This window comes from Zootoca vivipara, chromosome 2 (genome assembly GCF_963506605.1).
Source record: "Zootoca vivipara chromosome 2, rZooViv1.1, whole genome shotgun sequence".
Classification (NCBI taxonomy): Eukaryota; Metazoa; Chordata; class Lepidosauria; order Squamata; family Lacertidae; genus Zootoca; species Zootoca vivipara.
In genome coordinates, this window is record NC_083277.1 from 91,504,185 (window position 1) to 91,515,562 (window position 11,378).

General features: G+C 42.2%; 1 protein-coding gene across 8 annotated transcripts in view; it reads right to left on the minus strand.

Moving 5' to 3' along the window:
• The window catches only part of ITGB4 (integrin subunit beta 4), a 73,483-nt gene extending 64,689 nt beyond the window's left edge, over positions 1-8,794 (minus strand). For 3 of the 8 annotated variants that reach the window (XM_035104489.2, XM_035104488.2, XM_035104483.2), the window contains exon 1: positions 8,164-8,433. In XM_035104489.2, the coding sequence (XP_034960380.1) occupies positions 8,164-8,168 (5 nt within the window). In that variant the 5' untranslated portion in view covers positions 8,169-8,433. The other 5 variants (XM_035104492.2, XM_035104490.2, XM_035104491.2 and 2 more) reach the window with 3 other exon arrangements.
• Positions 8,795-11,378: the final 2,584 nt, after the last annotated feature.

Below are 11,378 nucleotides of genomic sequence, written 5' to 3' on the forward strand. Positions count from 1 at the left end.
TTCCAGAATCCTGTTTTCGCAAGGCCCACAAACCTTCCTCTTCATCCCTGAAAGCTCAGGTACAAAGCACAGAACTGGTGGAATGCAAGTTCTCTCAACCTTTTGGTCCAGCACCTTGAGTCTGATGTAATGCTAATATCAACTTCCTAACTCTCTCTGATTGGCCGTTTCAGACAACCCATGATCCTGAAACCTCGTGACAGGAGAGGCTATAAGCAAATATGTAAAAATCAAAACAGATATGGTCCCCCCAACCCCCTTTGATAGTTGGTGAAAGAATAATGCAAGATTTCAGGGCTTACACAAAGCTTTCTCTCAAGTAGAATGCAGAGGTAGATGCTTTGTGAAATGTGGAAGATTGCACATGTTTACATCAACAGACGTCGGCCCAATAAAGGTACCAGCCTGCCCATTTGGCTTACCTCCCTCTACACACAGTGGTGGCTGCCTACATGGGTGTAGTCACCACGAAAATAATTGAAAAGCATTGAAAAAGGCTGCACCCCGTAATGTCCTCTTTTTAAGGACATTTTAAGGGGTCCGACTATGGGGCTCCGGCGCTCATCTCGCGTTATTGGCCGAGGGAGCCGGCGTACATTTTCCAGGTCATGTGGCCAGCATGACAAAGCCGCTTCTGGTGAACCAGAGCAACACACGGAAATGCCATTTACCTTCCCACTGTAGCAGTACCTACCGTATTTATCTACTTGCACTTTGATGTGCTTTCGAACTGCTAAGTGGGCAGGAGCTGGGACCGAGCAACGGGAGCTCACCCCGTCGTGGGGATTTAAACCGCCGACCTTCTGATCGGCAGCTCTGTGGTTTAACCCACAGCTCCACCTTTTTAGTAAAAAAAGCTTAACAACTTTGGCTGCCCCCCCCCCAATCCTGGCTACACCCATGGGTTTCTATGTGTATTTTGGGAACACCTCCAACACTTGAACTTTGAAGTAGCATCTTGGCCAATTGTTGCAGAAGCAATACATACGTTGAGGACAGCAAAGCATCCAACTAAATGTGATATTGGAGGTCCATGATCCAACATCTTTTTTTTCTTTGCTTATAAACTGCTGTGAGATATGGGTCTTATTTGGACTAGGATTAGGCTGTTGGAGAGAGAGTTTATCCCTTTCCCACATACCATTTCTTTAAAGCGGGGGAAATGCAAGTGTGTGGTGGGTCAGGCTTAATCCCATCGTGGATTTTCCTCATCTGTCTTATTTCTGAGCTGTTTGCCTTTGTGCACCAGCATCTCCAGTGGGTGGCAACCCAGGTGTATCTCTGTTTACCTTTATACTTTGATCTAGCTGCTATTTCTGTGTGTGTGTGTGTGTGTGTTCGTTCGTTCGCAAAAATGTCAACGTTTGTCCAACTCCAAATTTGTTCTGCAAGCAACTTTGGGAGAAAAGTTAATGTATTTACAGAATGTGTGTGTGTGTGTGTGTGTGTGTGTGTGTGTGAGAGAGAGAGAGAGAGAGAGAGAGAGAGAGAGAGAGAGGATGACAGTAGAATAAATGTATAACTAGGACAATGGGGATGGACCTGTGTTGAGAGTACCGGTAGTTATCTTGTCATGTATCCAAAAAAGCTGTGCTGGTTTCTAAGCCTTGAGGCAGAAACTGCCTTCATGTTTTTTGACTGCTTTCTTCAACCCTTATTGCCTTTCATTTCACATGGCCTACTTTACTGGCACCGTGCAGAATACAGAAAGAGACACATAGCCTATACATGCCCACCCCAAATGTACAATTCCACTTTGGACATGGAAGCAGAAGCCCAAAAGGTGTGACGATGAGACATTTGTACATCTATTTGGTACTGCTTTATAAGACAAAACACCTCTGGAGACAAAGCATGAGATCTAAGCAATGTTGCAAAGGTGAGAAAAAGGACAGAGCTTCAATCAGAGGAGAAGAGAAGGATTAACCAATATGAGGAAGTACTGGGTAGGGAGGGATGGGGGAAACTGGGGTTATAATGACCCAGGAAAGAAAGGTTTCCTGAAAGAATTTGGCTTAGAGGAGGAGAAGGGAGCAGCTTGAGAGATAGTGATAGAAAGACTGCAGGCATACAGACAGCAAAACGGAAGGCATGTCAGATAGCCCAAATGGTCAATATCACAACTTTTGGCTGAGTCGCAGACAAGCTGGTTCCTGGTTATTCCCTCCCACCAGAGACAAAAAACAAAACAGGCCTCTCATTCATCACATCAAATCTTTACACGGTCACCCTTCACACAAATATGTATTGTCTGACTCAGTAGAAGTTCAGCCCTTACACAACCTCCTTGTAAAAAAGTAGTGAGGCACCTGTGACCCTTTAGAAGTTGTTGGACTCCAAGTTGAACTCTGGGTCCAGTTGGCTTCATCTGAACACATGGAGAAGAATTTGGGCATTCATGGAGGAGAACTTCATTTACTATACTAAACAATTCTAAGATCAGAAGGGAGAACAGTCAGTTGGGGGAACCAGAAGTCTTGTCTACTTAAGGACAGTCAATTATTCCAGAACTTAATTTCTAATTTATGGTGTGAGTCGTTTTGCAGAAGTTCAATTCTCAGCCTATTTTTGTGGAATAGTTTGAAGTGACGCTAAAGAAGATGCTAAAGAAGAAGAATAAGCTTTTGTCGCCATAGTAGATACATGTCAAGCAGCCTCCCCCAACTTGGTACCCTCCCAATGTTGTTGGACTACAACTCCCATCATCCCTGACTACTGCTTGTACCGGTTGGGACTGATGGGAGTGCTAGTTCAAAACATCTGGAGGGCACCAGGCAGGATCACCTTCATTTAATCTGTATGCCACCTTTCCACACAATTAAAAAATTACAACATGACAAGATTCACATCGTTACAAACATAACAACATAAACATACAAACATAAAACATCCCAGAACCAAACTGAATGATTTCCACTTTGATAACAGGTAGGTAGCCGTGTTGGTCTGGGTCGAAGTAAAATAAAAAAATTCCTTCAGTAGCACCTTAAAGACCAACTAAGTTTTTATTTTCGTATGAGCTTTCGTGTGCATGCACACTTCTTCAGATACAGTGAATTCACTGTATCTGAAGAATACACTTCACTGTATCTGAAGAAGTGTGCATGCACACGAAAGCTCATACCAAATAAAAACTTAGTTGGTCTTTAAGGTGCTACTGAAGGAATTTTTTTATTTTACTTCCACTTTGATAATAATTCATAATAAAATCTTAAAAGAAAGATGCAAAAAATTGGGATAGGCCGATAGAGGATATCTTCAAATATAAGGTATAATTTTAAGTACACAACTGTAAAGAGATATGTGTAACAGGTATCGTTAGTAGATACTTTGCTACCACCCTCTGCCATCTTTCTGAATGGGGCTGCAGGGTGTAGCCACATCCCCATAAGTTTCTTGCAGAGAGAGACACCTGTGCAAGGAACTCTACAAACATGTGCTAATACTCCACCCCAAACAGAACTACAATAGCAGTAGTTTTATGGCACCAGAGCATTGTATACATTTGAAGCACTAAGAGGAGATAGCATAGACCAGAATTGAGACCAGTGGTCTCTGAAGCAAACGATAAAGCTGTTTGGGCCTTGAAAAGACATTCTTTACCTGGAGCAAATCTCTGCTTTCTGTTTCCATTCTTAGTGCCTGCTACAAAAGGTTCTGCCAGGCAAGCTATTATTTGGAGCGGTTGCAACCTTTTCACTAAATTCTTGCTGCCTCTCCATGGTTTGATCTCTTTCAGGGGGGGAATTCTGTGCTTCAGCCTCACCCCATCAGTTAGCGACACACACGGCACATTTGGCAAAGACCAGCCTGCTTGAGGAAGCATGGACAGGCAGTATTGCCAACAATGGATGGCAGGAAATCTTGATAAAATGGAAGAACCCGTGGGGAACAACCAGCACAATGAAGGATACTTAGGAGGTAAGCCTCTTTCTTCCTCTTGTAATATACACAGCAGAAAACCTGAACACCTGAGGATTCAGCTCAGTTTAACACCATTGTCCTTGTTCCCTTTGCCCAGTGCTCAGCTAACTTGTTTGGTCCTGTAGCACCACTTCATGAATGTCATTTCCATCTGATAGCTCTCTTTTTCACTCCTTCCAGGTGATTACACTCTCACGACTTAGCCTTCCTATCACAAATGAAGTCACAGGGTACACGTTGGCTAGAAAACATCTTGCAGTGGGCTGTATGGGGTGCACAGAGCCCCACGTGAAAGATATGTTTTAACATACAAAGGGAGGTGTTGGTTGCCATTTACAGAGGCGAGAGGCCAGTTCTCTCTTGCCTTGTATTCTTGCCCACAGGCAAGCAATTCACTGGTTTGCTCAAACTCTGCTGTTAAAAGCTAAGTGGGCCTGTGCATTAGATGATATCCATGGCAAATGCAGAAATCCCTTTTCTTCGGTGGGAAATAAAACAGTGCCGACTTCCGGTCGAGGCGCGCTGGCGGAGAGACACGCTTGGAAAGAGCTCCGTGACCGTAGAAATCCAAGCGGCCAAGAGCTAAGCGAGAGGGGGGGGCAGCGTCAATTCTCGCCAATTATCGGGAAATTAGAGATTTTTAATAATTGGAAGAGAATTTTAAGTAGATTTATTTGGGGTAAAAAGAAACCTAGAATACAGTTTAAATTATTAACGGATAGCAAGGAGAGGGGAGGTTGGGGTGTACCGGATTTAAAATTATATTATGCAGCGGCAAATTTGTGCTGGTTAAAAGAATGGATTGTGTTAGACAATAGGGAAATTTTAGATCTGGAGGGATTTAGAAATTCTCTTGGGTGGCACGCATACCTTCTGCAAGAAAATGAAAAGATATATAAGGAATTTACCGACCACGTAATCAAAAATTCGATATTCAGGATATGGTTGGAATTTAGGAAATTATTAGAACCAAAGACACCGTGGTGGGCATCACCCTTTGAAATAACGGCCCTGGGGGGGGGAGGAAGAAATAAGGAAAAGTGGCTAACGTACCAGGACCTGATAAAGGAGGTAGACAAGCAGTACACATTGACACCATATGAGGAGGTGAAAAATTGCTGTGCAAGCTGGTTACAATATACTCAAATACAAAGCTTATTTAAGAAGCATAGGGAAGTCGGTTTTCAGAAAAATAAATCAAAATTACAAGAATTGTTAATTGAAAATGAGGGGAAACAATTGGCAGCAATATATAAATTTTTGTTGGAGTGGAATCTAAAGGACGAATTAGTTAAAGATGTTATGGTAAAATGGGCACAAGATTTCGGTAGGACTATTGAGTGTATAAAATGGGAGAATTTGTGGCTAGAAAGTATGAGATTTACAGCTTGCACAGCAATTAAGGAAAACACAATGAAGATGGTATATAGGTGGCACCTGACACCAGAGAAATTAAGGAAGATATATAAAGAAGGCTCAAATAAGTGTTGGAAATGCCACGAACAAATTGGAACGTACATGCATTGTTGGTGGCAGTGTAAAAAAATACAAGGGTTCTGGAACATAATCTATGAGAAGTTAAAGAGGATGTTAAAGTGTACATTTGGGAAATCCCCAGAGCTGTTCTTACTGAGTATGGTCCCCAAAGACATACCCAAGGATAGAAGGAATATTTTATTATATGCGGTGGTAGCAGCAAGGACCCTTATAGCACAGAAATGGAAAAGAGAGGAGACACCGACGGTTTGTGAGTGGCAAAACAAAGTAATAGAGTATATGAATTTAGCAAAGATGACAGCGTATATAAGAAATACCCCGAAACAAAAAATCCAAAGCGAGTGGAAATTATTAGATGATTATTTAATAAAAGAGGGATTAAATTCCGAATTGGTGATATGTTTAAATTAAGATCCGTACAAAGAGATAATATATGTTAGGTTAAAGTAAGGGAAAACCATCCGGAATTAGCCGGAAAGGAAAGTGGGAATGTAACAAGTAAGAGGAAGAGTATACTGTAAGATAACAGTGGACAGACAATCGGAAGTACTTCTACATTTTTCTTCTTTCTTTTCTTTTTTTTATTATTATTTTTTTTTCTTTTTTTTGCATTTTTATCTTTTGTATTATTATTTTTGCAGGTATTTTTTGTTATTACTTTTTTCGTTTTGTGTTTATGCCTTATAAATTATGTTTATGAATTAGGTGGTGAATGTTTGGAATTTTGATTTAGTATATATATATACATACATATATATATCCTTGGTTATTATGATTTGATTTGATTATGATTTGATTATTTTATATGTGTGGAAGTATTGGCTCTGTATGCATGATTATAACAAGTTATGATTTATGTAAACTCGTGAAGGAGGGAGCATTGAATCCCCCCTTTTTTTTCTTTTTCCTTTTTCATTTTGTGATTTTTTGTTGGTTTTTTTTTCTCTGTATTTATTTTTTTTCTTGTTCCTTTAATATGTAATTTTAAAAATTCTGAAATAAAAATTTTTAAACCAAAAAAAAAAAAAAAAAGAGGAAATAAAACAGTGCCTATTTGCCCTTTAAAAAGAAGAAAGAAAGACAAATCTAACCAGGAACAATCATTTGGACCCTGCTGGATCTTGCTCGGCCCTCTTTGGAGATTTAAAATGGATCCCCAGCCTGCATGCCAGGCTCACTAATCTTGGAGTGCTGTGGGGTCTTTAGTAGAGCAGGCTTGTTCTCTGTGGCTCCAGAAGGCGGGACTAAAACGAATGAGTGGAAATTGCAGGGGAGCAGATCTTGGCAAAATCGTAGGAGAACTGTCTGCCTCACAGCAGGGTGGTAGGCCGTCCTTCGGGGGGGGGGGTTGTTGTTTAAGCACAGGATTGCCAGGGATGCTGTAAATGCATCTTGCACGGCAGATCCTGCTTTGAGCAGGGAGTGGACTGGAGGACCTCTAAGATCCCTTCTGACTATGATTCATTGGACATGCTCAGAGGCATTCTGTTTATTGCTACTTTGCAGGTGTAACTGCTGAGCCTTCACACTGAATAAGGGTCTGCGGGGCTGAGCTTCAGTGAAGCGTGGCCTGACCTCTAAATTACGCTGTAACCCATTCTCTGACATCCACTCTACTCTCCTGTCATCACATATAATCCCCATCTTATTTGTCCTTCTATCACGCTTCCCGCTTATTCTGTTCCGAGCTGTCTCTCGCATTCATGAAACCTCATGCACACTATTTCCCTGCCTTATTCCATCCCTCACATTTGCCTTCCTTTCCCAGACACGCTACATCAGAATCTGCAATCAGGACAAATGTTTTATTTTCAGTTAAACAGAAATCACATCACAACACTGTTTAAACATTCTTATTACAGGTAGGTAGCCGTGTTGGTCTGAGTCGAAGCAAAATAAAAAAAATTCCTTCAGTAGCACCTTAAAGACCAACTAAGTTTTTATTTTGGTATGAGCTTTTGTGTGCATGCACACTTCTTCAGATACACTTCAGATACACTTCAGATACACTTCTGAAGAAGTGTGCATGCACACGAAAGCTCATACCAAAATAAAAACTTAGTTGGTCTTTAAGGTGCTACTAAACATTCTTAGTCTGAAATACAAACTCCTATCTAGATAAGAAGCTTGAGTATGTGTCCATCGTCCCAGACTTTAATAATTTTACAAAAGCACTTTAATAATCTTACAAAACCACAGCTTCTATCTGTCATCTCCCCCGCCCCGCCCTATAAGGGCTCCTATGCCTTTAACAAATTTAATAGTTGCATGACAGGTAGGCATTAAACAGGTTAAGCCTCTTCAATCATTTGTATCAAAATGCCAGGATTGTATCCACAAACTGAACATCAGCCTAGAAACTGTCCATTATTTCATAATACTAGTTGCATACCAGTGCTGGTGGCATGTGTGAATGAATTACAGATACAGTACAGCTTTTTTGTATGGTTGTTGTTCAAACAAACGAATCTCCAGGAAGAAGGAAAAAACTTGCCTGGCTCTGCAACATCAAACTGGCTGATCAACAACTTGTGCCAGGTTCAAGCGGCGCAAAGAGAAGAGAAAGCACATTACAAACTTTTCAAAAGTATACATGAACACACGATGTCCTAATTTGCCTGGTGCCTACCTGGGTGAGAAGCCCCACGCTTCATTTAACGTCTCTCTGGTTAATCGATAGGCAAAAAAATAAAATAAAGGAAGCTCAGTGGCTGAGAACAGACATAAATTAATTCCACGAACCTCATTAGTGCTGGGTCTGATTCAAAGTCCAAATCCTGTGCAACAATCCAAATAGCAGGCACCCACACACCAAGCCAAGAAATTCCTCTAGAGGCAAGAGTTGTGTGGGGTGCCGAGGGAGGACTTCACTGCTTCATTGCAATTTCCAAATGAAAGTGGTGGGTTTTTCCTGACTCTTCCCCCGCCGCCTAGCTCCCCCAACTCCTGTTTTTGTTTTAGATGCCAAAGGGAAATCCTCAGGAAGGAAGGCAGGAAGAAGGAGCTGGTGGATGTGACATACCTTTGCAGGGATCCTGGTTCCTTCGGATCAAATGCTGTTGAATTCTACCTTCTCTCTCCCCTCTCTCTTTACTGCTGCTTTTTAGCACCCTCTGGCTGCCTTTCTTTCACCAAGAGCATATGGAAGAGTTGCAGAGCAGTAATGGGAACAGCTCTCAGGCAAGTGGAGTCTGAAGAGACTGTTTTATTTCAGGTCAGGTGTGCGCACAGAGGGGAGGAGGGGTGGCTGCCCGTGACTCAGGTCTGTCTGGCATGCCTGTGAGTTACGCACACCTGTATGGGCAAGAACAGCTCGGGCAGCCAAGCCTGCACTCCTTTCTTCCCAAACACATGCTCTTTTCTCGAGGGAAGAAAAAAAAATATACTCCCACCCACAGGAAAAAGGGTTTGACGCTAGGAGTGAGACAGAGCCCAACCCAACTGTACGTCTGCAATGAGGATTTGCAAAAGGGGTTGTTAGATAGCAGGGGAAGGAAAACAAATCTGATAAGCTTTATGGTGCCACAAGACAATTCGCTCCAGTCCTTCAGTGTTTCATCCACGCACACACACGAAAGAAAATTGGCTGGATTGCTGCTTTGAAGTCCCTTCCCCCCCCCAACCCAGTTTTCTGTCTCTTTAGAGCTTGGCCTTCCATAGGTCCTATGCTGTGGAAGTCAAGAGAGCATTGTGTTTTGGTATTTGAGCCCTGCGCAGCCCCCTGAGAAAAGGTCAGTAAAGTTCCTGCAATATCAACAAGCTCCAGCTCCCTATTTCCTTCGCTGCCAGACAAAAGCTTAATGACCGGCATCCTCTGTTTGTGCCTCAAATAGGTGAAAGAACAATTGGACCCCACCATCTCTGGATTAAGTACCCCCAGACTAAAGCCCACAAGCTTCTCAAGTCTTAGGAAGCCTAAAACGGCTAACTGGTGACTTGAAAGCACAATCCTGTTTGTGCAATTGGTCCGTACAAGCGCTAAGCCACGAGATGTGTTTAAGTGGGGATCATGCAAGAAGTGGTCATCTTTTTTTTATGTCCTGTGATTTGCCCTAATAAAAGTCCACCCCAGGCTAATTTGCGATGTGTAAACAAAGATGCAGCTATGGTTGGGAATTAAGGGAGAGAGGCTGCTTTGTACTTTCCCCCAGCTGCTGCTATGTGCGTCTTTTAATTTAGGAAGCATTTAAAAGGCTTTTAAACTATGCACTTATTTAATCAGTAGGCTGGTTCCTAGCTGTGTGCCCTATGGGTTTTTCAAGACCAGAAGGCCACATAGATGTATTTCACATGCCAAACTGTGCTCCAAGTTCCAAAGGTTTAGGGTGAACAGAATCTAGATCAGTATCTACCTGTAGATCTCAAGGTAATTTGCAGTGGATAAGCAAGATATTTTTGACTCCAGGTGGCTTAACAATAGGAACAACTCCCACCCCCCACCCACCCCAAACTGAGATGCTGAAATGAACAAAACTTAGAGGGAACCAGGAATTGATTTTTGTGTAAAAGGTCAGTGAACTCACTTCTGCTAATGAAAATAGCTGGGATAAACTCAGAGGTGTCTTCTTCCTTAGCCTTAATGTTTGTCCACCACTACAGTATTTCTAAGCCATCATGTTGCACATTAGCCTGGTATATACATATTTCTGTACACATTATTACCTGGCTAGAGAACTGCACTGTGAAATTAGGTGTGTGGACTTTGAAGGATGGCTGTGTTTCAGTTCACATATTGTTTTGGAGAAAGTGAATTAGGTAAGTTTTTAAAACAGGCAAATTTCTCTCCCATCCAAGAAAAAAAAAACACACCACAAAGTAGATTCACAAGCTTGAAGTCTGCTCACTCCTGCTCTAGACAATGCAAATGTAAATAATAGAGGATGCCATTGCCAACCCATTGTTAGGATCCATCACACTGATAACCAGGGTGGGAGCTTAACGTTAAAAGCATGCCTTACAAAACCCCCACACATACACTAAGTAAGAGAATGTACACCTCTCTCCTTCTCTCCCACCTCTCCTCTCCCCCAACCGTATCGTGTTATTGCAACACGAATGCCTCACACCGAATGTAACTGATCTGTAGAAAAAGCTCTGAAAAATCACACACCAAGAGAGACAATGCACGTACTTTTGTAACGTAATAAAATCTTTAATAGAATTTTCAAAAACAAAACAAAACATGCGCTACCAGATGGCTGACCACCTCAAAATGAATAACCCTTCACCTCACCATATTCCTCTGGATTTAGTGACAGTGAAACTGCTTGCACCAATTAATAAGGCAGAACATCCACAGGGAATTTTTATTTTAACATACATGTGTCAAGGTGATCTATTTATTAAGACTCCTAACTTAATTTCGCTGGATTTATTTTCAGTGTACGCGATAAAAGGCAATGACCGGCAGGAACTCCCCCACCCAACCCAATCTCAGCCCTCCGGTGCAGATTTGGGGAGGGTGTGAGGTGTTGCACAACTGACAATCCTTGCACTCACAGAACAGTGCAACAGAAAGGGATCTAGGAAGCTTGAGTTTGAACCTCACTGTGGTCATGGACCTATTGGCAGGAGAGTCTTGTCAAAGGGCAGCAGAAATAGCAAGTATTGCACATCAGAAAGGGATGCTGGAGAGGGTAGAACCAAAAGGAGGGTCCTTGAGGAAACACGAAATCTCACTGCTAGGTTTAGTAGACCTTTTAGGAACCACCACTTTAGAAAACAGCTGTGCACACGGCTGGAATACAGAAACCCCAGCATTACCAGTATTTGCATCAGGTAATTCTGAACATTGTGGATTTCTGGAGTGCCTTTGTTGGAAATCTCTGTTGAAGTGCTGGCTTCCATAAGCATTGCCAATGTTCATGATTCCATTTGAGCGTAGGAAAAGATCCCTTACCTTTGGGGACAGCAGTCAAGAGACAGAAACTACACCTGATGTCTTATCACAGGTAGTT